Here is a 24,390-nt window from a genome sequence, read left to right as displayed (position 1 = left end):
GTACGGCCGTTCTTATGGGTTAGATCCTGAGCATGTAGCTTAGGAACCTCTCCATCCTGTATCCCATCCATTTCAGGAATAATCACTGTTCTGTTATTGCACCTCTAATGACCTTGGGAAGGGAGAGGAGATTTTTGTAAATACCACCAAGGCCTTTCCTCAGGAGCCAAGAATTTTAAGCTCCAAAGAAGCAGTGCCGTGCAAAGGAGATGTGATTCTCTAATGCAGTTGAGAGGAAAGGTAATGCACCAAAATAGCACAATTGCATTACCAGAGGCCCCCATTAAGAAAGCTTTTCCTTGCTCCGGCTTGGATGTGGTCCGCAGAAGGTGAGGGCTAATGGATGCAGCTATTAGGAAGAGGTGGTTGATGTACAGAGTGCATGTTCAGGCAATTATCCTGAAATAAACGCTCAGGGGGTGAATGTAGGCTCCAAAGTCTTCTCTTTGGCTTCTCTAACACCCCCTCTTTATTCTCCCACATGCAGTCTGGGCCTTGATAGCCATGTGCTGCTATTTGTGGCTTCAGAGACTGGAAGGAAATATTTTGCTGCTGGGAGTACCGGATGGATGCCTCCCAGTCATACACGGGAGGGATTTGCTTTGTTCATCCTGCCAATGTGGATTCAGGCATGGAGAAATCTGGGATTGCTGTAGCCTGGTGTCACGGTCATCTGCACTGACATGGGGGACATCCAGGCTCCAGGCCCGGCTTGCTTCCAATGCTCTCAGCCCTATGGAGCTCTGCTGATGACTAATTAGGAGCTTAAATTCTGGGCTGGATTTTACTCCATAGTTTTTCTCTAGCTGCATAAGAAAAACACTTGAATGGCTTCTCCCATTTGCCAGGTCCCCTGTTCCCTACAGGGTCCCCTCCTGCAAGGTGCTGAGGGAGGACACCAGTGTACCAGCGGAGGTACTCAGCACCTTGCAGGGTCAGGCATTCTGTTACTGGATGCCACAGGGACAGGTATGCTAGAAAGAGCAGGTTAGCTAGACTGAAGCCTTCCCTACTCAGAGATTTTAATTCCATGAACCAGTTGTTCCTTTATCAGCCTTCATGCCCATTCATCGCTGGTTTTACAGCCAGAAGGGTGTCTCGGCTCCTCTAGTCTGACCTGTAAACCCCAGGCTATCGAATGTCATCCGGGTACCAGGCCCTGCCCTGAGAACTGCTTGACTAAAGCATCTTTGCTAGAAGGCAGCACTCTCCTTTTGAGGACAGCAGGAGCCGGAGAAGCCACCACTTCCCCCGCTAGTCTGTTCCAATAGTTATGTTCTTCAAGCGGGTGATTGTGGCCAGTTAAAATCAGTAGATGCCTATTACCTCTCAGAAGGAGAACTGAGGTGTCAGGCAAGGCCTTCCAAAACCAAGACACCCTAAACCAGTAGCCATTTTGGCTTCAGTGCATATATGGACAGGGGCCATTCTTGGTTCCAGCTGTGCATTTTCTACTCAAATTAACAGCACTTCACTCCTGATAACTTTCCTTGCAATTACACAACCCCTCTACACCTCTTGCACAGGATCTCTCTGCAAACTATACCCAGAGATCCTGTCATCCGCCAAGGCATGTGTAAGCAAAACCTACACTCAGTGAGAATGCACAGTGAATTATAAAAGGTTCTAGTCAATTGCAATTTCAGTCTATTTGATGATGCATTGGGACTGGAGAAAACCCAAGAATCTCTTTCATGGCAATCACAACTTTGCCAATAAAATTGTCACTATTCCTTTAACCCCCCAACAATATGTGTTTAAGTAACTTGACAGAGAAACAAAGCCCAGTATCAGTGAAGGGGAATCTGATGAAACCAGACTAGAAGTAAAAGGATACACACTAATCTGTGAAAAGGCACACAAGCCTAGCAGGGGCATGTAATCTAGGGGTGAGTGCAGGGCTTCTTTCCCCAGCTCCACACACTTCTGTCTAGCTCCTACCAGTGGTGTGAGAAGGAGGGGGTGTTAATTGCCTTACTATTTTAAGATGAAAGATGCTCTAGAAACACCAATTATTTCATGGGTGAGGAAAAAGAGCAGTGAGCTTCCCAGGGGGGAGCTACCCAAAGTCACCGTGTAATACAGGTTCCGGCGGTTGGGGGGCTCCGCTGATGGGTGGACTCAGCACGGCTCAGCTGTGTGTCATAGACTCTATGCTGCTGGTAGCTAAGGGAGAGTCTCCTTGAGCTGAAGGGGCATGGCCCTGGGCTTTTGAAGCCAGGGGAGATAAGGCCCGTTTCTGCCACCCCAGGAGGAATAACCCAGGAGCAGCAGGGGAAGGGGGCTGGAGGGGGCCCGCTAGGCTGAGCCCGGCCCTGGGAGGGCCGCAGGAGGCGGGGGCGGGTCAGGGGCTCCTGCCTGCAGCCGGGGAGCCACGTGTCCCCGGCACAGCGCGAACCGCAGAGCTGCAGCGTGGAGAGCGGCCCGGCTGCAAGGGGCTGCAGCGCCGCAAACCCAGCCCCGCCTCGGAGCGGTCCCTGCCCTGCCCAGCCCGCAGCCGGCCCCCCCCCTGCCCTGGCCAACCCCCTGCCGGGCCGGTTTGCCCCCCGCCCCCCGGTGCTGCGGGCTCCCCGGCTAGTCTGGCGTAGCCCCCCGGCCCTGCCCAACGCCTCTCCGGCTGCAGCGCCCCCCCGCTCCCCGCAGCATCCTCAGCCGGCCCCTGGCAGCGCGCCCGCCTCGCCCCCGCCTGTCCTGCCCGGCTGCGTCCCTCCGCCTTGGCTGCGCCGAGCCCCGGCCGGATGCTGCAGCTGCTGCGGGGACCAGACGGACTTGGGCTCGAGCCTTGTCCCCCTGCCCCTTGCGCCTGGACCGGGCGCTCCGGCGGCAGCTCGCCCCGACCCTGCCCCGCCGCTGGCGGCTGCGGGGGGTCCCCGAGGTGCCCCGGCACAGCGGATGGCGGCGGACGGGAGCAGCGCCCGGCTCTGCCGGAGCTGGCCGGCGGCGGCTCTGCTGGGTAAGGGGGCGTGCGGGGACGGGGCGCTCTGCCGCGGGGCTGGGCTGGGCGTGCTTCGCCCCCGCTTTGCTGCCCCCGGGATCAGCGAGACACCTCGGGCCAGAGGTCTTCGCTTTTCGGGGCTCCCCCCAAGGCACAGAGCGCCTCAGGCTGCGGCTTGAGGATGGGGACTCGCCCCCAGCCGGCTCCGGGAGCCCCCGCATGGGTAACAAGGGTTGCTCTGCCCTAGGGGAGTCATGCGAAGCAGAAACCGCTGCTTCAGTGCCCTGGGGCCAGGCAGGGCTTAGCTCCCCGGGCCTCTCCTAGCCCGTAACCACGGCGTGACGGTACGTTTATTACCCGTTTATTAAGTGCCAGCATGTCCTGCTGCTAATCGCTCGAGTTTCTTCATTGCTGTCAGCTGGAGCCTCAGACAGCACAAGTCCAAATTCTGCTCTCCTGGGTCAAAGGAGACTGCCAGAGTCCAGGGAAGGTAGGGGGGTGACTTTGGACTTGCACCATGTCAGTGAGGGTGCCCTGTGTTAAGGGGAAGGAACTTGCTGTTGGTAACTAGCCCAAGGGAGTTGTGTCTGGAGGCTGGAGCGCAGGCTGGTCGTCAGGGCTTGGAGACGGGCACCGGTTTGGAGCAACGGTTCACAACATGGCCAATGCCAAGGGCTCGAAAATCAGGAGTCGGCCCCCAAATCAGGAGACTTTTACAAACTACTAAATGTTGGGGTCTTTCTTTGATGGCTGGTTTCTCAGCCTTTAGGGAGCTCTCAGACCATGTGTTCAGGCTTTTCTCTGCAGTCAGGAGGGTTGGAACTTACTTTTGTTCTAAAGGAAACCTGAGAGTCTCATGTAATCACAGGACTCCAGGAGCAGGTGCTTTAGGATGAACATCAAATGTAACAAGGCTCCCAAATAAATAGAGAGAGTCAATTAATTCTGGACAGTTTGCACTATCCCACCCGCTGTTGTAATGATATGGTCCTGTATGACAGTGTGTATCTTTCTACACACTAGACCCCTCTGAGCCTCTGTTCCTATGTTACTGTAATTTAGTAGCTTTAACCATTTCTATAAGTCCCATAAACACTGAAGTTATTGTTTCTTCCTCCTCGAAAAATATTTACATTTTAAAAGTAAACTCTCCATTTCCAGGAGGAAAGATCAACCCACAGCCAATAGCTTGCTTTGATTTCCGCTGCTCTGCAGCGAGTCGTGGGTACTCAGCACTTGCACTTTCATCCATAGTCTCCAAGTGCTTCACTCAGGGCTGCGGAGGGTGATCTCCATTTTGCAGATGTGCAATCTGAGGCATTGAGGATAAGTGACTTGCCAAGGTCGCTCCAGGAATAGAGCCCTGGCTCCCAGGCCTTTGCCCTACCTGCGTCAATGACTAATATACATGCAGTGGTGTCTCCTTTGGCGTTTTCTCTCATAGGCTCCATCATTCTCGCTTTGCTGATCTGCTAGCGGGGGGTACGCTAGCTAACTGCTAAAATTAAATGGGGAAAATATATGTCAGGGACCAGAGGAAACAATTGTAAGTGTTTCATGCAGCTGAGCATAATAATAGTTATGGATTTACAAATATTTGTCATGCCTTCCTTCCCAGCAGAGGAAAGAAATGCATATCTGGGGCTCTGCTTGGAGCATAACACCCAAATCCGAGCCTGGGGGAGGTTCTGTAAAGTGCCCTGGCTACATCCAGGGGCTAGGAGCCAAGACATGCTGTGGCAGCTTTTTGCGGTGCTGTTTTCTCTGTCCCAGCAGGCCCCACATAGGGCTGGTTCAGAGCTTCCTGTACCTGCCGAGGGCATCGTTATCTGCTGGGCAGTTGTCCTAGTCTGGTAGGGGGTTGTTCTTTGAACAGAGAATCTGAAAACAAGAATTTAATTGAATTTTCAGTACTTAAAACCCACTGCCTGTTGGAAAACTCCAGTGAGGGGCTTCTGGTAGGGCAAGTTGGTTCTCAAGATAATTTTAAATGAGCTGGAGAAATTAGAGAGAGAGGGACTGGGATTTCAAAGGAGTTTGGATTCCAGTGAGATTTAGGTGCCTAATTCCCTTAGGTGTCTTTGAAAATCCAAGCCCAGGTAACCCAAGGACAGCCTCATTTTAAGAAGGAAAAACTGGCCATGTGTTGTCATAGTTAGAACAGAGGCTCAGACGTTTTAAGCTGGAGTCATCTTGAGTTCTAAGACCAGGTGCTGGTTCTTCTGATCTCAGGAAGGAAATCGGACCCCTTTGTACCTCGGCCAGCTCAGCCAGGCTTAAACAAAAAAGGTTGGGGGAGGAATCTCAGTGCAAATTGTCTGCAGCTGAGTAATTTAATTCTGCTTTTCAGTGACTGAGGCTGATTGCATGGGCTGGTTAGCCAGAGCCACCACCAAGCAGGACTCTGGGGCAGAGAGGGAGTGGTACCTCGATAGTACAACAAGGGAAGTGCTAACAGCAGGGACCCTCACAGACTGTCCAACTCCTGTACCTCAAAGGGTGTACAGCACGCCGAGGTGCCTAGGAAAAGGGCTGAAACGTAAAGGTTCTTTTAAGATGGCAAAGCTGGATTCTGCTTCAAGCGGACTGTGAGCTCTTCCTTCCTTGGTGCTGTGTGGGAGGAGGAGCCCACCTAGCCTGGGGAAGAGGTTATGGCCCCAGGGAGCTGTCTGCGGGACTGGGACGGGTTGATGGTTGGTAGTGATGTAAGTGCTCTTTTGCAGCCCTATTGTAGAACAACAGAGGCCTCCAGTGGCCATTTAGGTGAATCCCAGCTGCCCGGGTCACGTTTCTGCCTCACGTTGGGACGCTGGCTGCTCCAGTCAATTCCAGGTGCTGTCCTGACCTGCCCCATGGCGGGTTGGGTTGTTTCAGGTGCAGTGTGCCTGGCAAGCCCAGCGCAATGAGGACGGGGTTACGTGAGGATTGTTTTCAGTGATTAGAGCAGGCCAGGGAATGAGGAGTTAGAGCTCCTGCCTGGGTTCCAGTCCCACTTCTGCCACTGACTCTGTGGGACCCCCCCCTGGGAACTCAGCCAAGCTGCAGGGTGCTGGGAGGTTTAATGTTAACAAAGGGCTTTGAGAGTTTTGGTTGACGGGGCTGTAGCTGGGCATTGTTATTCCGTGGGAGCGTGCCAGCTCTTTCCTCCCCAGGCCAGTCCAATGACCGGTAGTTCCCTGTGGAGAAGAAATGGTACAATGCTGCAAAAACCTTGCCGCTCCTGGCTTAGTGTTTCCTGCTGCCCTGCTCTGGGGTGTGCGTCTCACTCATGCTGGGATGGGCAGAGGATTTAAAATGCTGCCAGCGGCCAGAGCGAGCGGAGAATTCAGCTTCATTAATGTTTTAAGCCCGCTCCACAGCGGTGGGAATAAGCGCTGTCCCCCCGTGCAGAGCAGTGGGATTGGGCCCTGCTGCGTGTCTGAACAACGCTGCTGATGTCTCAAGCAGCCACCCTTGATCTCGGCAACACGGGGCAACTCCCATTTCTTGATCTCAGAGCAGCAAAGAGAAGTCTTCTAAAGCTGCTGCATTAGCAACGGAGGCGGGACAGAAAGGACACAAGTCTACACAGGCCTCCTCTGTGTTGGTGCCTTTGATTGGTCGCTGCCAGGGGACTCGGCAAAGAGCAGGGTGGTATAGCTCAGCATGTGTCACGATGTAGGAATTTTTTATCTTGGTTTTAAAACGTGTTTTGTGTTTGCTTTGCTCGGAGGCCTCGGGCTCAAGGACGTTTTTGGAAGAAGCCAGTGACAGCTATAGCAAACATTCACTAATTTCTGTAGATAGCTTGCGCCTGTCTGGACGGGGTTCTTACAGACCTTGCGAAGCAGCCCTGCTCTGCCCTTTCCCTCAGGAACGGGAGGCCCAGCTGCACTGAGTGAGGATGTGGGGCTGAGGGGGGTGGCTCCTCTGGAGGGAGCATCTCTGCTCAGGTGCCCCACTCCACCCCCCTGCCTCCTTGGGGGGTGCCGGCAGCACTGGACAATACTGCGCTGAGGGGGAGGAGTTGACTGATGACCCCAGGAGAGCCTGTCCCTCCTGGAGCCTCATGGGCCAGCAATCCCGTCCCCCAGCAGCGATGGGTGGCTGGGGGGGTTGGTGAGAAGGGGCAGATTTAACCAGACAGACCCTCTCTCCCCCAGGATGGTCACAGGGAAATCCTGCCCCGGAGAGTCGAACTCCTTGTAAATATTCTCCAGCGCTGCCACTCTCCTTAGGCTCCTCTGGGCCTGGTTGGCTCAGACCCATCCTGTGAGCACCTAACCCCTGGGCTGCTCTCTGGTGTTAAACATGAGAACAGGTTCACCCCGGTGTCATTTATCAAAGGTCCCATAATCCCTCTGTCCGGCTCGAGGGTGGGGTTGGCCTCATGACTAATGTCTCCTTTCTCACCCTCCAGAACAGCTCCCCCTTGCGGCCCTGCCCTGGTCTGGGCCATGGCCCAGATGCCAGGACCCATCCAGCCTGGATTATAGGGGTGATGCTTGGCTTGTAGACACCTGAGCAGGACTGAGAGCTCCAGAGTGTGGTCGCCAGGGGCCTGGGAGTGAAAGGCCAGAGCTGGGAGACGCTCCCCTCCCTGCTGCTGCTGGCCAGGCTACTTGCAGTTGCCCTTTCCCAGGGTGTGTTCCTGAAGCTCTGTCCTGCTCTGTGTCCTCTAGGAAGGCAGCGTGGGGACTGGCTAGGTTAGTCTGAGGCATGTGGTGCCTCCAGGGAGCCCAATTAATGGACCAGCAATCGCATTTTGTTACCAGGTGACTGCATGACGGTAGCCTCTGGGCATGCCCTAGGAGATGCCGTCTCTGAATGAGAATCGGGTATCGGGTGCCTGTGGAAACTGATGTGTCTTTGTTCTCTCTTTCCCTGGGCAGGTTTACAGCTCTTCTCCATGGCTGTCACCTTGGAGGTCTCAGTGGGGAAAAACCACCTTGTGATGGCTCTGAACGGCTCAGAAGTGCAGCTGCCCTGCATCTTCACCACTTGCATAGGATTCAAGAACCTTGACTTCACTTGGTATTACAACAGCACTGACCTGGTGCGTGGCGCGCTCTGCTCCTCACTGGGTTTGATTGCCAGTTCTCCTGGGTCCCCCAGCACAGACCGGCTGCTAGTGCTTCAGACAGTGATTTGGATCCCGTTTCTTCTGCTTTAGGACACCCTGCTGGCCACGAGGGATCTGGTTTGGCAATTGCCCTCTCAGAGCCCACTGCACCCTATTTGCTGGGCACCATAACTGCCCGCAGGAGACACCGCTGGGTGGAGCAGTGTGGAACGGAGAAAATTTCTTCCACTTGGTTTGGCCGCAGCAAAGTCGCCATTTCATTTCCTGTAGGCATGTCTGTGAGCTTCGGCAGCAGCGACTGGCAAATCCCCAGGTTAAATCAATCCCTTTTGCTCAGAAATGTCCCATTTCACTCAGGAGCAGGTCAGCACTTTGAGCGAAACACAGTGAATTTTCCAGCTAAACAGGCCCCTTCTCGTGCTCGCCATGAGATGCCAAAGGGCCGTTGGTTCTGGAGCCCAACAGCACTAAACAAAGTTGTCATTTCATACAAATGTGGCTTAATAAGGAGAAGAGCCCTCCAGCATTTGGCCAGATGCAGGCGGGGGGAGTGGGGGGTGTTGGCCACGTGCTGAAGAGTTAGGAAGGGGCAGCATGCATGGAGTATGGTTCTGCTCTGCCTCCATTAAAAGACCCCCCTCCACTCTGCTCAGCCCCTTGAGTTTCCCTGTTGATGACTGTTCATTTCACTGGTGCATACCTAGCATGCAGGAGCCATCTCGGGGGTGGGGAAGGGATGTGCTGAGAGGAATAACTGGCTTTGGGAGCCCTGGGCAAAAGCCAAGCATTTAGATTCATTCTACCCCTGGCCCGGAGGAGACAAAATCCTCAGAAAGCCAGGGAGGGATGGAAAGAGAATTTCTTGTCCCCTTGTAATCCACATCTACACTACAGCTGTCGCTGACGCATGGCACTGTTACAGTGTGCTTGTCCCTGACCTGGATGCAACATGGTTACAAACTGTCATGTAGCCGGGCCCCAACCTACTCAGCCTTGGTAGCTCTGTGTCTCTCTGACAGCCAGCAGAGCTCTCAAGGCCTTCCCTTGTCTGAGGCTTGCTGAGTTTGTGGCCTGGCTGTGCTGTTTGCTTGCTCAGCGTCCTGCTGCATTCCCTCCCCTGCAGATATATCACGGGACGATACAGAACAAAGCATCCGAGCCAACGATGCTATACGCAGACTCTCGGGTTCGGTTCATTGGCACAACCACCGGGAAGGAAAACAACATCTCCATCTCCATGTTTGTGGACTTCGATGACGCTGGGAAGTACACCTGCCATGTCAGGAACCCAAAGGAAATGAATGCTGAACACAATGCCACCATCATCCTCAAGGTGGTCCAGGAGCGTAAGTGTCTGCCAGGAGGAGCCTCCCAGCCTCACTCTGCTGGTGCCGATAGACAAAGGTTCCCCTGAGTGACCAGCAGGATCAGGCAAAGTTAAAACAAGATATCCTGCTAGTGGTCATAGCAGGGGACTGGGACTCAGGACTGCTGAGTTCTGTTGGGTTTCCATCAGTGTAAAGGAAAGTAGAATCTTCTCCCAGGAGTTCTAGTGTGACCAGTGTATATTCTAGCTAGTCTTCAGCAAATGGCTGTCCACCTCAGAAAAGAGCCCCAGGAGAGGCACCTGTTTAGGAGAGGATCAAGGCTGGACTGGCCGAGGGGCATTGGCAGAATTGGGGGTCTTTCACTTCACACCCCTCTTCCTGCCAAGAAGTAAGGCCGACTTCTCAGAGTGGGCTCTGGGTTTTAGCTCCCTTGATCTATTTTGGGTGCCTAACTTGAGACCCCTCACGCTGAGCACCCACAACCTGAGACACCTACAATCCCTCCAGGAGACGATGGCTAAGATAAAGATACGTGCCATCCCCTGTGGGCCCTGCTCCAGGCCAGGAGCCAGGGGCACAAGGAGGGCATTCATGGGGTAAACTCCCTCCGTGGCTTACGGTCAAGTTGAACCATGAGCTGTGCAGTTGTTGGAGAAGGCTTGGGGCAGCAGAGACTAGAGGGTGACGCCCATGGCTGTTCGACTTTATAGAGCTGAACTGTTCTGCGGAGCAGCGGCAGCTGAGTGGCCCCTGCAGCTCCAGTGGTGGCCGAGGGCTGAGTGTCTGTCTCCTGCTGCTCAGGGCCAGAGACACCGTGCTGGTGGGACTCTTCTGGCTGGCACCCACTAACATCTCCTCTGGCGCTCTCTCCTGCAGTGGTACCAGTGGACAACACGCTGACGCGCATCATCGTGGGAACCGTGGGCGGGCTCGTCGGCCTCCTCGTCCTCATCCTTGTCATCAAGAAAATCATCCTACTCATCCTCAAAAAGTCTCAGGAGAAGAAGTGAGTATGGATGGGCTTCCTTTCTCCCAGCCCCCGCTGCGTCCGGCTGCAGGGTGTGGTGCGTAACCCTTGGCTGGCCTTGTGCTGGGCGCAGCATCATGCGTACCACAGGCATGGATGTTTGTGCTCTTTCTGACCCTCGTCCCCAGCCTAGACACCGGAGTGGCATCACCTGGGTGTTCACAAGGAGAGAGCAGGAGGCAGCATGACCCAGCGAACTGGGCCCAGGACTGGAAACTGGGCTCTTCTGAGTTCTGTTCCCAGCTCTGCCTCTAGCTGGCTTTTCACTTCCCCATTTCCCCAGCTGTAAAACTGGGACAGGGGCACTGAGCTAACAGGTCATGGGGCCGGCACGAGGATTGGTGCAGACATGCACAAAAGCCTGCTGCTGCCCTGTGTCTGGACAGTTCCCTGTGACCTGCCTCGCCCGGTCCTATTGTCAGTGCCCGAAGCACAGGGCTTCCCTTGGAGAGTGTGGCACAAACTGTTAGCTCTGTGTTGGGGTTGTAGTCCTGAATCCTCTGCCCAGCATGGGGAAGGCACGGCTCTTTGAAAGTGTGAGCCAGGAACTCCTGGAGTCTGCTTCCCACTCTCTCTGTGCCCTGCAATGTGTCACTTGACCTGCCTGCCCCGTGGGAATGATAGAGCCTCTTGGGGAGCAGGGAGAATCCTGGCACTAGTGCCAGTCTAGTGTTTGGAGCCATGCCTGCATGTCTCTCCCTCCATGGTTGCAATGGGGGGCGAGCTTCCCCCCCAGCTGAGTGCATACACCCCTGGGGCCTGGCCTCCGACAGGTGGGGAGGGGCAGTGATGCCAGGCAGAGGGGGCCAGGTCCACGTTCAGGCCGAGGGGGGCTGCAGGCGCCAGCCACGTGCTGTAGGTGCTGTTCTCTCTCCTAGGAAGGAGTGCCTCGTGAGCTCCTCAGGGATCGACAACACTGAGAATGGTCTGGCGGGCTCCAAGGCGAAACAGAAAGCTCCACCAAAGGCATGAAGCAAACTCGGTCTGACCCACGAGGCAGCAAAACTCTAATGGTGGGGGGAGGGGAAATCTATTTTATTTTGAAACTAACCATGCTTGAGACATCTCTGTATTATGCACAGGCCTGCAATTCGCGCCGCTCCTCAGCCCAGACTTGGAATGCCGTGTGGCCTGGGAGCAGGCTGTGATCCCAGCAGGGGAAAGGGAGCAGGCCAGCTCCATTCTCTATGGGAGGAGGTGGGAACTCCCTGAGCTAGAGCTGGACCTGGGGTGTGTGTGTGTGTGTTTTCACGTGGTGCGTGCGTGAGAGCGGCTTGTTCAGCACACACAGACTGGGCGTGAGGGCGCTGAGCAGAAACGGTGCCTTGCGAAGCTGAGAGGGTGGCGGGGGGGGGGGTGTCACCTGCCTGGCTCCCAGGGGTGCTAACCGCTGGGAGGAGGCTGTGCATCAGGCAGAGGGCAGCTAGTTCCTGGCGCAGAGCCCACTGGCGCGCAAGGCTGCATGGAACGCTAGCAGTAGAGAGAGATGCGCCTGTCCCTGCCTGAGCATAGGGCTGGCTCAAGGAGAAAGGGGGCTCTGCTGCCAAGTACACTTCTGAACCAAATGACTAGTGCCACCTTTACCAAGCCTGGCTTTAATCTCTTTTCCTAACTGGCTAAGGGTAGCAGCAGGGGCCCCTGCTGCTGCTGCTCCTGGGATGAGCTCTCCCTCCCCTGCCACTTCCATTCCGCCCCAGCAGGCGAGCTGCCCACTCGATCAGTCTGGGCTTGTGCAACTCCGTGGTATTGTCACCAGCTGCCGTTGGTGCCAAGGATGGAATACACTGCGGCCAGGAGTCGCTGTAGTCACGGGGGGCTATGTCCGTTAGTTACATACAGCAGCCATTCACCTGCTACCCTGTGTGATTGCTATGGGCCTGGATCTCCACTGCCCTGCCCCTGGTGTACTCACTTGCACTAGTGCAAGGGGAGTGCAGAGCACTGCCAGTCCGACTCCCTTTGCACATGGCAGCACAAGGTGCAGGGGTCCTGAGTCTGGCTGCCTGGCAAACCTGCCCTGTGAGCTCTGTGTGGAAAAGCTGGGTCAATAGTAAAGTGTTGGGGGGAGTCGGGGGGAGGATTCATTCCTCTGCTTGCACTTTGTCACTAGCACTCGCCTGGCTCGTGGTGAGGGCACTTGTTCTGCTCTGGAGTGTTCCCTGTCCTGCTGGCAGCAGTGCTGCGTGTGGAGGAAGGGCAGCTGGGACACGTGTGTGTAATTCTTGTTCTCTCCCTTCTGGAGGGTCCTTGTGACTCTGCCAGGACACCGCGGCAACGGGCGCACCTGGAAAGAGGCAGCTGGGATGACAAGCTTCAGGTTTCTGACTGTCCTCCTGGGACAGAGGAAATATTGACAAAGTGGGTCCCAGCCCACAAGCTGAGGGCAGTGGCTGGTTGGGTCCAGTGCTGGCTGTGCTTTTACCTTCAGAAATCTCGACTCCCCTGCTCCCTGAGCAGCACTCAGGGGAAAAGGAGTCCAGATCCCACAGTGGGTCCTAGCCGGGCGCTGGAGCACGGCACTGCCATCCCCTCCAGGCTGCATTAGCAATGTTCCCAAATAGCCAGGCCCACATTCTGCCTTCTGTTACGTGTGCCCAGGCCCAGTGACGCCCGTGAGCTGCACGGGAGCAGCCCCTTAGAGTCCCCTTGTTGTCCCAGATGGACAGGGTGGCGGTGAGGATATTGTCACCCTTCCTGGTCCGGTACAAACCCCCTGGCACGGCCACTCCCTCTAGAGCCCTGGAGCTTTCTGTGGAACGACCAGGGCATCCTTTCTTCTTCCCTATGCTGATTGGCTCCTGCAGCCCCATGCCCTCACTGGGTGTGCTGGTGCAGAACTGGTGCCATGCTTTGTGACATCCGCCCTGGGAGGTTTTGTCTCCCACACGTGCTGGTGAGGTACCAAACATGTCCTGTCCCCGAGCGGTCTGACATTCCCTACCAAACACGCACCCCAGTCCCTTTGGGGCTCAGCCATCTCCCGGAGCTCTGCCCTGTGACCCTGGTCGCATCTCCACCAAACACAGTCCTGTCTCATCCCAGGGAACACAGGGCTTTACCAAAGAGTTGCCGTGTTGCTTGGTGACACCCGCAGTGCTGGGAATGTTTTTGTTTTAGCAGCGAGCGCCTTATCGGCCTGGGTGCTGCCTGCCTGTCCCTGCAGTGCTGCATAACCAAGCAGAGCTGCAGGCTCTTTGCGTTGTTCAGCCTCACCGGGGTGGGGAGCACCAGATTGTAAGGAACAGGTTTGCACACCCCTGCCATGTCAGGGTGCCTTGCGCCATAGGGCGCCACATGAATGGAGCTGGAGATTGTACTAAGCACAGTATCTTCTGAAGGAGCCAATCCAGGCGGACTGGGGAATCCTTCGGGAATTTGTTTAATTAGCACCAGCCCCACAGGGGATTTTTCTGCCAGCGGAAGTTGAGGGGGATGTGCTGGGAACAAGTGCACCTCATGGAACGGAACCAAGTGGGGCCAGGGCCACCCCGAGAGAAGCCAGTGCGGCCGCGGTGTCCTTAGAGAGGAGCTGGGCGCGTTGTTTGCCTGGGGGCTTTGGCTGCTAGAGGGCTGCGTATTAACGAGGAACTCCAGCGATGGGACTGGAGAGCCCGGGAGGCCAGTGCTAGGTAAGGGCCGCCCTGAGCAATGCAAGAAGCCCACCGAAGTCAGTCTTTCTCTTGACGTCGTTGGGCTTCGTGTCAGTGCCTCAGTGGCCATGATCATGAGAGTTAGTGCTGCAGAAAGTGAAAACGTCCAAGTGCGGGGAGAGTGGCCAGAGGCTGGCTGGGGACGAGGCCATGGCTCCAGACTGATGTGCTGGCGTGTGTAAACCCGGGCCGCGAGATGATTGCTGTCAGGCACCAGGCCTGATTCTCCTGTCCTATGCCTGCCTGATGCCCAGGAAGTGAGTGATGGGGCATGAAAGGCCAGAGAACTGGTGCCCGTGACTGCTGGTGAATGGGCTTGCCCCACCAGGCGCTTCCTTCAGGGGAGATTGGGAAATGGGTGGGTGCGGTTCACACCAAACGCTACATTTCCTTCGTGTTGCAGACCTCTCAGCTGTGCCGTGTCATTTATGTGGGTGTAAATCAGGAGTAACGCCACCGAGTCAGTGGAGTAAGCCCAGTGTAAACCTGGTGTACGCGGGAGAAGAACTGGGCCCAAAGTTCTGTCCCCCTGCTCCCCTTGCCCCAGTTGTGAGGGGCTGCTCAGGCAGCAGGGACAGAGACCGGGGTGAGGGGCTGCTGGAACACAGCTTCAGACAGCAAAGCGAGTGGGGAAGGCGGCAGCTTGGGGAGTGGGAGCAGATGATGGAGCTACATTTCTAGGCTGCATGTTTAAACCCGGTGAGCCGTGGTGGTTGTCAGTGGCGCCTTTGAGCCATGAGTTTTAGCCCATCCCTGATGGACAGAGGTCCGCATCCCAGTCTGCACCAACTGCTCGAGTCTGTAGAGAGAACCAGGCCGCGAAGTTCCCAGCTCCGCGGGCAGGGTGGAGGCACGTCACCAAGGCTAAGTTCACATGCAGGATTTCTGAGGTTCTCAGCCAGGAACCATCCCCTGGGGCGGGGTGGGATTGCCTGTTTTTATGCTGTGGAAGTGCCGCATGGCTCCTTGTATTCTGCTCTGTGGACATGCTTAGGCATCTTCCCAGGCCGTGCCCCAGAGCCAGGAAAAGCTGAGGTTGTCAAAGTTGCTGCATCTGCCCAATGGCAGAAGAAACCACCATGAAATGCATCTGAACAAAGGTGTTGTGTAGGCCTGTGAGCAGGGCCCGTGCTCTGTGCTGTCTGTCTGCGCTCATGCCAGGCGGAACAGCCTGGAATACACACTGACTGCTGGCTCACCCTGTCCTGTGTCCTGCTGTGGCCGATGTACATTCAGTTGCTCTCACCACTGCGTGGCATGTACCTGGCCGGTTTTCTAGGGAGAAGTTGCCGTATTTTTTTCCATCAGTTCCGGTTTTACTCTTTGTTTGTTTGTTTTTTATTTAAAGCTCGGCGCTTACAGTAACAGACATGGAAGAAGCTGACCTACCCAAAGCTTTAATTAGTTACTCAAATAATTTGTATAGTGGATTTAAATGGGGAAAACAGCTCATTCGGTTTCCCTTTCACTTAAGAGAGAATGTGGCGCTCCATTTGCTATGCAGGGAGGGTGTGTGGTCTAGTCATGGTTAGAGGACTTGGATTCAGGACTCAGGTTCTGTTCCTGGCTCTGCTACTGACTCACTGTGACACCTCAGGCAAGTCACTTTGCTTCTTCGTGCCTCACTTTCCCCATCTGTAAAATGGGGATAATAATACTGACCTACCTCACAGGTGAGTAACCATTTGTAAAGTGCTTTGAAATCCTTGGATGACAAGTGCTATAGACGGGCACAGTGTCATTAGGAGAGAGCTACTTGGAAGGTTAGAAACTGATCAGGTAAAACATGCATGTATTTCACCGCCAATGTGGAAATCAGATTTCTCTCTGGACACTTACAGCTGGCCCCTCAGCTGGCGAGAACTGAGAGACCTTTTCAGTTCTCTTCGGTTCTGTTCTGTTTGCTTGGTAACTTTGTCCACACTCTATAGAGTCAGCCTGGCTGATTCGTTGCTGATCAATGGCGCTTCCTGTCTCGTGCTCTATCCTGATGACAGGAAGCTCCCTGCACACTGTCCCCCAGTCCTGCAAAGAGGCTCGTCTCCGTAACAGCAGCAACAATATTGAAACTGAAGAGAGAGCAGGCAGTGTTCAGGTAGAGGTGCCAGAGGCATGACGGAGTCTGCTAGGGACATTGCTATTGAAGGGGCTTGGGTACTGCAGTGATGGGTGGCCATATAAACCCTGAGACAGAAACAGGAGGGGGAGCAGAGACAGGCCTGAGATAGTTGGAGTTGTTCTCTGACTTAAAACCCTTGAGTACATGGGCAGCTGGAAAATCCTTCTCCATATAAATGAAAGGGATTAAAAACAGCCCCAGACATGCTATTCCAAGGTGCTATAGCTGAAAATGGAAATTTAAAAAATTCGCCATTTAAAATAATTCTAGTTGACTGTGACCCTTTAAAATCATGTGATTTGTTGTTTGAATGTCACAAACGAACTTCATTACTTGTGTGGGCTGTATCTTTGCCTTTGTTAATAAGGCTAAGGAACTAAACTCTGCTGTTCTCTCCAGCCCCTTCCCCTGTAGGAATCAGGAATCAGAGCTGGGTCTTGGCTTTTCAGGAGCGGGGTGGGGGTGGGAGCAAGAACAGCTTTCCGGCTCTGTAACGGAATGGGAGCCCGTTCTGAATGAGCTGTGTAAGAACTTTTAATTGCAGGGGAGTGCTCGGGAGTTAGTTTATGAACCTGACCCAGTTAACGAACAGGCTTGCCAAAGCAGTGCAGGGAGGTTACTGGAGAAGAAGGGGATGTGGTGCCACTTCATCTGCAGACAGGAGTATGACGGCTATTTGAATCTGAGCGTGATTGACACGGAGTCCCACCTGCCTGCTTGTAACTGCGCTCAAGTCTGCAAACGCAGGAGCTGTTGGACTAGAGGAAACCTAAGAAGCACCCTGTGCTGGTGCATCGGTGGCTGTGCCTTTCAAGAGGGGAGTGATTTGCGGCTGTGCTGCACCTGGCCTCGTCGCTTACACCAGGGCACAGAGCTTCACAAGGTGCAGGGCAAAGGTGACGTGCTCTGGAAGGGTAGGCTTTGTGGTTGACAGTCTTGTCCACTGGTTAGAGTAGGCAGCTAGGACTCCTGGGTTCTGTTCCCGGCTCTGCTTTGGGTAAACATGGGCAAATCATTTGACACTCTCTGTGCTTCAGTTTCCCCATCTATAAAATGGGGCTGATAACACTGACCTGTCTCAGGGGTTGTTTGTAAAGTGCTCTAAGATCCTTGGACGAAAGGTGCTGTATAAATGCAAAGTATTATTAATGTATCATCATCGCTCATGACGTTTTAGACCAAAAGACACGAAATCTTCCAGTTGCCCCATGAAATCCCCAGTCCAGCCTTTGTGAAGAACTTCCATAGACAAGTAAAGTTTGGGGAGGAAAATATTTTTTTTAAGTATTATTTTTAGCTGTCATAACCTGTTAGTCTTTTTTAGACGTGGTATCTGGACATTGTTCCACTTACCACATGATATGCAATGCTGTTCTATGCATGGATTATTCCTCTGGCTTGAATAGAGAAAACTTAACAATCAGTTTTTGAGATACATTTCTGTACCTGTATGGATTTAGATATGCTGTACAATGGGCATGCTTAGAAGGTTCCATTGGCTTGAAAATTTGACCAATTCTTGAGCTATTCCCTCTCTTTAAAATGGGGTGTCCCACTAGAACCTTTCAAACAGAGGGGATGTTAAGGATGTGTATATTGTAGAGACACACATGTATATGTGTATATAAATACATATAGTATATAGTTGTAAATAAACACAGAATGTAGAGGAACATTCTGTCTGTTGCCTTTAAAACACATTTTGCACTATAGAGTTTTATTTAGCTTTGCCTTGAATGAAATAAAAGTTTAATAGAGAAACTCTCCCTCGCCTGGATTCTTTCTGATGTTGATTTGGGATCTTTGCAAAGCTCAGTGTGAATGCACGTGTGGATGTGCGGAGTGCAGCAGAAGTAGCAAGCACAGGATTTATTCCACCGCTGATCCGTCAGGGCTGATAGCCTCCCGCCCCGAGGGGCCAAAACCTGAGACAGCATCTCCCAATTACCCATGCAGTGTGTGTGTGTGGGAATCCTTCCTGACCCTGGAGCCACTGGACTGTGCCATGAATCATGAGGCCTGACTGTGCTGAGTGAGTGCATTGTGCAGCAGTGAACCTTCCCAGGGAGCTGTAGGGATTATTAGTGTCATTGTTTGGGTGGGTTTTTTGTTCCAAATGATTCAGCTGGATGAGCCGAGTACCATGTTAATCTTTGTCAGGTGCGTCCATTGGGCAAAGCCTGTTCTCAGCTCAGCTGTGTGTTACCCCCCATGCTCTGCTCTCCCTGCGTGCTCACCATACCCCTGGCATCAGTGAGAGCGGAGAAAACCCTGCGCTCTTTCTGCCTTCCTCAGCTGAGCCCACGGGACACTCTTTGGGCATGTGCGCTGCATAGCAAAGCCGAGAATCACCTGACCTTTACAGCACCCCTGTGAAAGTGAGAAACCCCCTGTCAGCTGCTTGGGTGACTAGTGGCGCCTGGAGCATCGGCACGCTCTGACTGATGCATCAAGAGGGAATGGTTCCAGAGCTGAGGGCCTGCCATCAAGGTGTGGCAGGAAGATCTAAGGGCCTGACCCAAAGCCCACTGAAGACTGGGAGACGCTATTGATTTTGAAGTGCTTTACGTCAGGCTGTGAGAGGGGATCCCGCCTTTAGAAACACTTCTCTCTCTCTCTCTCTCCCCTTCTGCCCGCCAGGTCAGGGCTGGCTCTGGAATAAAACTGCAGCCACTTTGGAACAATACGATACCCAAGGGAATGCCGAGGGGGTGGAGCGATCGCCTCCCCTGGGTGCCACAAGAAACCGTTGGTGCCACAAGCAGCCCTGGCGGTGGCAGTGCCGTGCGACATCCTTGGCATGCTGTCCCCGGTTCCACTGGGTCGCATGCAGTGGCGGTAGGACTAGTTCACTGGAAGGCGATGCTGACAGTGAAAGTTGGCACTAGCTAAGCCCCGACTCTAGGTGCTTGAGTGAGGACAGGACAGGGCGACAAGGTGCTGAGCATGTGCCACTCAGTCACTATGTGCCCAATAGCCGGGCGGGGTAAGTGTGGCAAGGGATTGTACAGGGCCTTGCACATTCAGGCTCCTAGGTTCTGTTCCTGCCACCGCCACTGGCTCGTGCCAGCAGCCTAGAGTGGCAATATTCTCTGTGGAGTGGCTCAGTGCATTAGGTCGCAGGATGATCTTGGCTGTGGCCCTGAGCGTAGGCCCAGCACTGTGCCAGACAGGGCTTTGGAGCAGAGCCCAGAGCTGGAGCGCAGAGCAGCTCCGGAGTAGTGGAGCTGCAGGTTTTTGCCTGGAGCTGGAGCGGAGACGGAGCACAGCTCCAAAGCCCTGGGGCCAGAAGCAGTGTGGTAGCATATTCAGAGCCGGTTAAAGGCACTTTGGATTTTACAAGACTGATGTACATGGAAAACTGCTGCTTTGCTCTCCTTTTCGTCACGAAAGAACATGGCATTCCATCCAGGGTGCTGAATGGTGATCATAGCAGGGGAGTTGGACTCAGGACTTCTCGGTTCTGTTCCTGGCCCTTACTTCCTCAGGGTGTGACCAGAGGTAAGTCTCTTCACCTCTCTGTAAACCGGGGAATCTGCTGCTGCCATCTTTTAAAGGGGTGTTGTAAGAATTAATGTTGTAAGGTGCGTTGAGATCCTGAGATGAAAAGTGCTGTAGAAGGGCAAAGTGTTTCTAACAGAAGGTTATTTGGAATGCTGGACACCCCCATGATCAAGTTAAAGGTGAATAGGCCGGATCCTTGTTAGAATAAGGATATATCAGAAAGTTGATTTGATTTAAAAAGCCCAAACAAATTAGTCATTTAAGATAATTCAAGATGATAGTGTCTCTCTAGAATAATGCAGTTTGCAAGTGAATGTCACAAGGCATTTTCTTAATTACTTCTGCACAATAAAGCTTTGTTCATGAGAGGAAGGGAATCAACTCTCTGATTGTTCTCCACCCCATCCCTTTTCCCATGGGAATCAGGAATCATGGCAAGGTGAGAGTAATCTTGGCATCTCAGAGGAATCATCATTATTAGCAGAGGGTTAGAGAGTGCTGTAACCCACTAGGATTTGCCTAAACACAAATGAACTTTTAAAGGGTATTTTTGTTTTTCCTTTCCCGGCTGCGCTCATAACTGGGTGTCTCTGTTCACCAAATCTCTATTCTTCTGAAGAGCTAGTCCTCGACCCTCTCTCTGCTACTGTGGTTCCCATCGCGCAATGTTCTCCTCTCGAGCAGCCGGTCCCACCAGCTACCAGCACCAGGCTGAGTAGGAGTTTGGAGAAGGGGCAGCAGCCGACTCTGCCTCAGATTTTCAGAAATGGGAGATTTAAAGTAGGCTCCTAAATCGTTTTGTAGACACCGAAATTAGTGGCCTGATTTGGGGAGTTGCTGGGGACTCAGCCCCTCTGAAATTTGGATCCCTTCTGTTTAGGTGCCTGGCTGTGGACTCAGCAGCCTGCCTGAAAGCCTTCACTGTTGAAGATCTCGCGCTGAGCCTGGAGGAGCTGATGGGGGGGGCTGGAGGCCTGCAGCAGGCACAGAGTGGGGGCTGAGGCTACTAGTGTTTGGAAGCCTGTGGCTTTGAGAGGTTGTGGGAAATGCAGCATTTAAAAGAGCTCAGATGGCTAGTACAGGCTGAGACAGGTACAAGAGGCCAGATCCCTCCCTGGGGCAACCCCTTTGACTTCATTGGAGTATGATGCCAGGCCTGAACTGGGCCCACAGTGCTCTGGGACCTGTGGTAGAGCCTAGGCGTGCCCCCTGGTACTAGGCGCTGCACTGCCATGGGGGCACGGGCTGTGGGAAGTGCTTGAGCCCAGAAGGGCAGGGAATGAACACGAGCGATTTCCTTTTGAGGCAGGACTTCTCATCTGTGACCCGGTGGGGTCAGGGAACGTGCTGCTGCCCTTACTGCTGTAGTGCTTGACAGACACATCAACCCCGTTCCTGGGGCTGTGTCTGTGCCAAGCTTTACCGAGGGGAAGGGTGGCCGGCCGGCTCCAGCCCCTAGCTGCTAAAGCCAACAGTGAGTCGCTCCACCTAGCACCCACAGGAACTTGGGCTCCTGAAATGGACTCAGGTGTGTGATTTGCAGGCAATGATGAGAAAACGTGGCACTTCCATGACACCTGCTGCCCTGAGGGCTCCAGGCACTTCACAGGGACTAGCTGATTATCCCTCCCGGCACCCCAGAGAGGCAGATATTGTCCCCATTTCACAGATGGGAAACTGAGGCACAGAGCAGTGACATGACTTGTTCAAGGCCAATGAGGGAGCCTGTGCCAGAGCTGGGAGTAGGACGCATGTGGCTCCCACTGCAGGGTGCTCTGGGGAAACTCACTGGGGCACAATCATTAATTAATGAGATGCTGTGCGATTGCTGGTTTTGCTTTTAAACTCCTGTCGTGTCTGTCACACTCCACTGGGCCCCAGTGCTCACCAGGACCCCGTGCAGCAGAGAGCGCTGCGGGTCCAGTTATATGCTGCCTCTGGCGTTGCACTCTTGCTCTCCAGCCCACTTGCTGGGAATTCTTTCCTGAAATACAATTTGCTCTGTGTCTTTCCTTCCTCCCTCCCTTCCTCCTTTCCCATGGGTTCAGTCTCCAAGCCCCCGGCACCCGCCTGCAGCCTTGCTCAGAAGTGTCACCTTCAGCCTGTTGATTTGTGTCTCATGCACCCCGGAGAGGGACTTGCTCTTTGTTTCTGCCTCACAGGCTCATTGCAGGAGCCATGGGACGGAGAAATGCCGAGTCTTGGCCCGAGAGCCCAGTGGATCATTGTTACCAAACGGTTTGTGTCAGATTTCTCACGTGGCTAATTGTCCTCTCGTGCCAACCACTTTTATGCTATGCTGGCCCCCCTGGAGTTGCACCGGAGGCGCTCTGGTTATCTCCATTGTCCTGCCGAGATAAGTGGCAGACTCAGGTTTGAAGACAGGAGTTCCTGGCTCCCAGGTCTGTGCTCAGTTCACGGGTACATGCTGGTCTCATGTTCAAGGCATGAGATCGTTTGTTTGTGGACCTGTAGTTATTACAGGGTTCAGCATAAGCCTTGGTGTCTCCTAAGGGTGATATTGAACTAAATATAATTGCTCATTCCGGTAACAATCACATCCCAGCAAACAGCCATCTGCATCCACAGCCCAGAACAGCACTTGTTCTGCCAACAGAAAATCATCCACGGTGGGGTACAAAATCGTGGGTTCTTATTTCAAATAAATAAAGAGGTTTGACAGGTGGCAGTGCAGCCCATTTCCCCAGCTGAGCCCTGGAGCTGGGCTTAAGAATGTGGAGATTTAAAGAGGAGTCAGAGAACCTCCATGTTCTGCAGGCCACAAAGAGTGATTTCTGCCTAAGGCCACCGGTGGTGCTGGATGGGCCCCAAAGTCTGGTTCTGCTGGGATCAGAGGTTTGGATCTAGCCCATCTCTGCAGAGAGTAGGGATGACATCCTTTTGCAAAGGTCTTTTACTAAAAAGAATAAACTTTTCCTGAGCGAGAACAGCCGGCGGGGGAAAGGCTTTGCTTGTTTCACTAACATTGCGATGGGGTAGAATTGGGCTGAGCAAACAGCAGCTTGGATCCAAGCAAACCTTCCTGGCGCGGCGGGGCTGTAGAGAGCAATATCCTCCTCTCCAGGGAGGTGCTCTTAGCCAGGTAAATTCCCTGGAGGTGACGGGGGGCCTCTGCTTGCAGCTCCCCTTTAACCACCCCCAAGGTCCCGAGCCGCTGCTAAATCATGGCCTAGTGCTGGGCCTTCAGAAAGTGAACCCAGGGATGTGCAGGTCCCAGGGGCAATGGCTGGAAGTTAGTTTCCCAGCAGGTCTCAGAACCAGGGCAGCCAGGCGGGTAACGCAGGGGCCGTGACGGGAAGCTGCCGCTGCGGGAGTCCTCAGAGCTCTGACTGGAAGGTGAGACACACAAGAAATTAAAACCGGCAACACAAAAATGCAGGAAAACATTGAACCAAATTCTAGCCTCAGATGTCAATTCAGTTCCCAAGGAAACCAAAACACAGCCAGGTGTGAGGATGGAACAGGCCCCAGGACACTCCTGGCCCACCTGCTTCCATTCACCCCTTCAGTCCCCAGTTCCCTCCAGCCCCCGCTAGCTGCTGTAGGGGCAATTCCCCACCGGCTGGGCAGGGGCCTCCAGGGCCCAGAGCTGGGCAACAAAAAGCTCGTCTAGAACGAGAATTGAGCCTTCCCGAAGGCCCTGTCTGTCCCCCTGCATCACCTGCCCTGTCCTCGCCAGGGAGCTTTGGCTAGCTAGAGTCTTCTTGGCCGGGAAGAGCAGAAATACACATCAGCTCCATTCCGCTGAGCTCACGCATGCAGCTAGCAATGTCATGGCCCTGTTGATTAGCTAGCAGGCATTGTGGCACCAGCACCACGTGCCCCTCTCAGAGCGGGGGGGGGGAGGGAGGGCAAACTTTTTGGCCTGAGAGCCACATCTGGGTATGGAAATTGTATGGTGGTCCATGAATGCCCAGTGGGGGTGGGGGACTCAATGGGGTGTAGCGGGGGGGGGCTCTATAAGGGATGTTACCGAGGTGTGGGGAGGAGGGACACGTGGGGTGGGGTGTGGTGTAGGGGGGTGGGAGGGCTCATCAGGGGCAGTACTGGGGACTCCTAGGGGCCCTGCCGTCAATGACACCAAGGTGGCCATACCAGGCGCCACCACGGGTGGAGGTACCCTAGCTGGGAGGAGGGCAGCCCCTGGGCATTTTCAAGACTCTTGAGGGTGGGGCCGTAGGAGACCGGTAGGGGACTGGGCGTGCTGCTGCGTGGGGGGGGGGGGGGCTGCCGCGTAGTCGGGGGCTGCTGCGTAGGGATGGGGTTCCGATTCCAGAAACAGCGCCTGTGCAGTGTGGCTTTGCGCATGCCGGGAGATGGTGCTCATCAAGGGAATTGTGAGTCGGGGGCTGGAGAGCACCAGGCGGCCAGAGCAGGGCAAGACCCCGCCCCTGCTCCCCGGCGGGAGCTTGAGGACCAGATAAAGACGTCTGATGGGCTGGAAGCGGCCCGCGGGCCCTAGTTTGCCCAGCCCTGTCTCAGATCCTACTGCTGAGGGGTCAGGGCCTGAAGCCAGATCTCCTGCTTAGTGGCACTTGTCGTGTCGGGGAAGCCTAGAAGCAGCAAACGCTTTGGATTTTTGACTAGCTCAGCGCCCAGGAGCAATGTATGGGTTTTTTTTTTCTGGGGAACTAAACACTAAGAAGCCCTTGCTAGCCCCCATCAATGTAGTTCTGCTGCTGTGCAAGCCAGATAGTTCATGGACTCTTGCTACCTCTGTCCCAGCCATGGTGCGGTATGCAAA

General features: G+C 54.2%; 2 protein-coding genes across 3 annotated transcripts in view; one reads left to right on the top strand and one right to left on the bottom strand.

Annotated features, from left to right (window-relative positions):
• The first annotated feature begins 2,690 nt into the window (after nucleotides 1–2,690).
• SCN4B (sodium voltage-gated channel beta subunit 4) lies at nucleotides 2,691–12,414 on the top strand. 2 transcript variants are annotated; one of them, XM_054005656.1, is made up of 5 exons: nucleotides 2,691–2,953; nucleotides 7,807–7,970; nucleotides 9,121–9,343; nucleotides 10,202–10,331; nucleotides 11,231–12,414. In XM_054005656.1, the coding sequence occupies exons 1-5, from the start codon at nucleotides 2,893–2,895 to the stop codon at nucleotides 11,322–11,324; spliced, it is 672 nt and encodes a 223-aa protein (XP_053861631.1). In that variant the 5' UTR covers nucleotides 2,691–2,892; the 3' UTR covers nucleotides 11,325–12,414. The 2 variants fall into 2 exon arrangements, with proteins under 2 accessions (XP_053861631.1, XP_053861633.1); XM_054005658.1 differs by lacking the exon at nucleotides 2,691–2,953 and adding an exon at nucleotides 6,516–6,592.
• An 11-nt stretch (nucleotides 12,415–12,425) lies between these two features.
• TMPRSS4 (transmembrane serine protease 4) overlaps nucleotides 12,426–24,390 on the bottom strand; it is a 32,202-nt gene continuing 20,237 nt past the window's right edge. The window contains exon 13 of the mRNA XM_054005655.1: nucleotides 12,426–22,975. Within this exon, the coding sequence (XP_053861630.1) occupies nucleotides 22,964–22,975 (12 nt within the window). The 3' untranslated portion in view covers nucleotides 12,426–22,963. The remainder of the gene's footprint in view (nucleotides 22,976–24,390) is intronic.

The sequence above is a fragment of the Malaclemys terrapin genome, chromosome 15 (genome assembly GCF_027887155.1).
Source record: "Malaclemys terrapin pileata isolate rMalTer1 chromosome 15, rMalTer1.hap1, whole genome shotgun sequence".
Lineage (NCBI taxonomy): Eukaryota > Metazoa > Chordata > Testudines > Emydidae > Malaclemys > Malaclemys terrapin.
The sequence above is the reverse complement of the archived record's forward strand: the minus strand, read 5'-3'. Positions and strand labels throughout refer to the sequence as shown.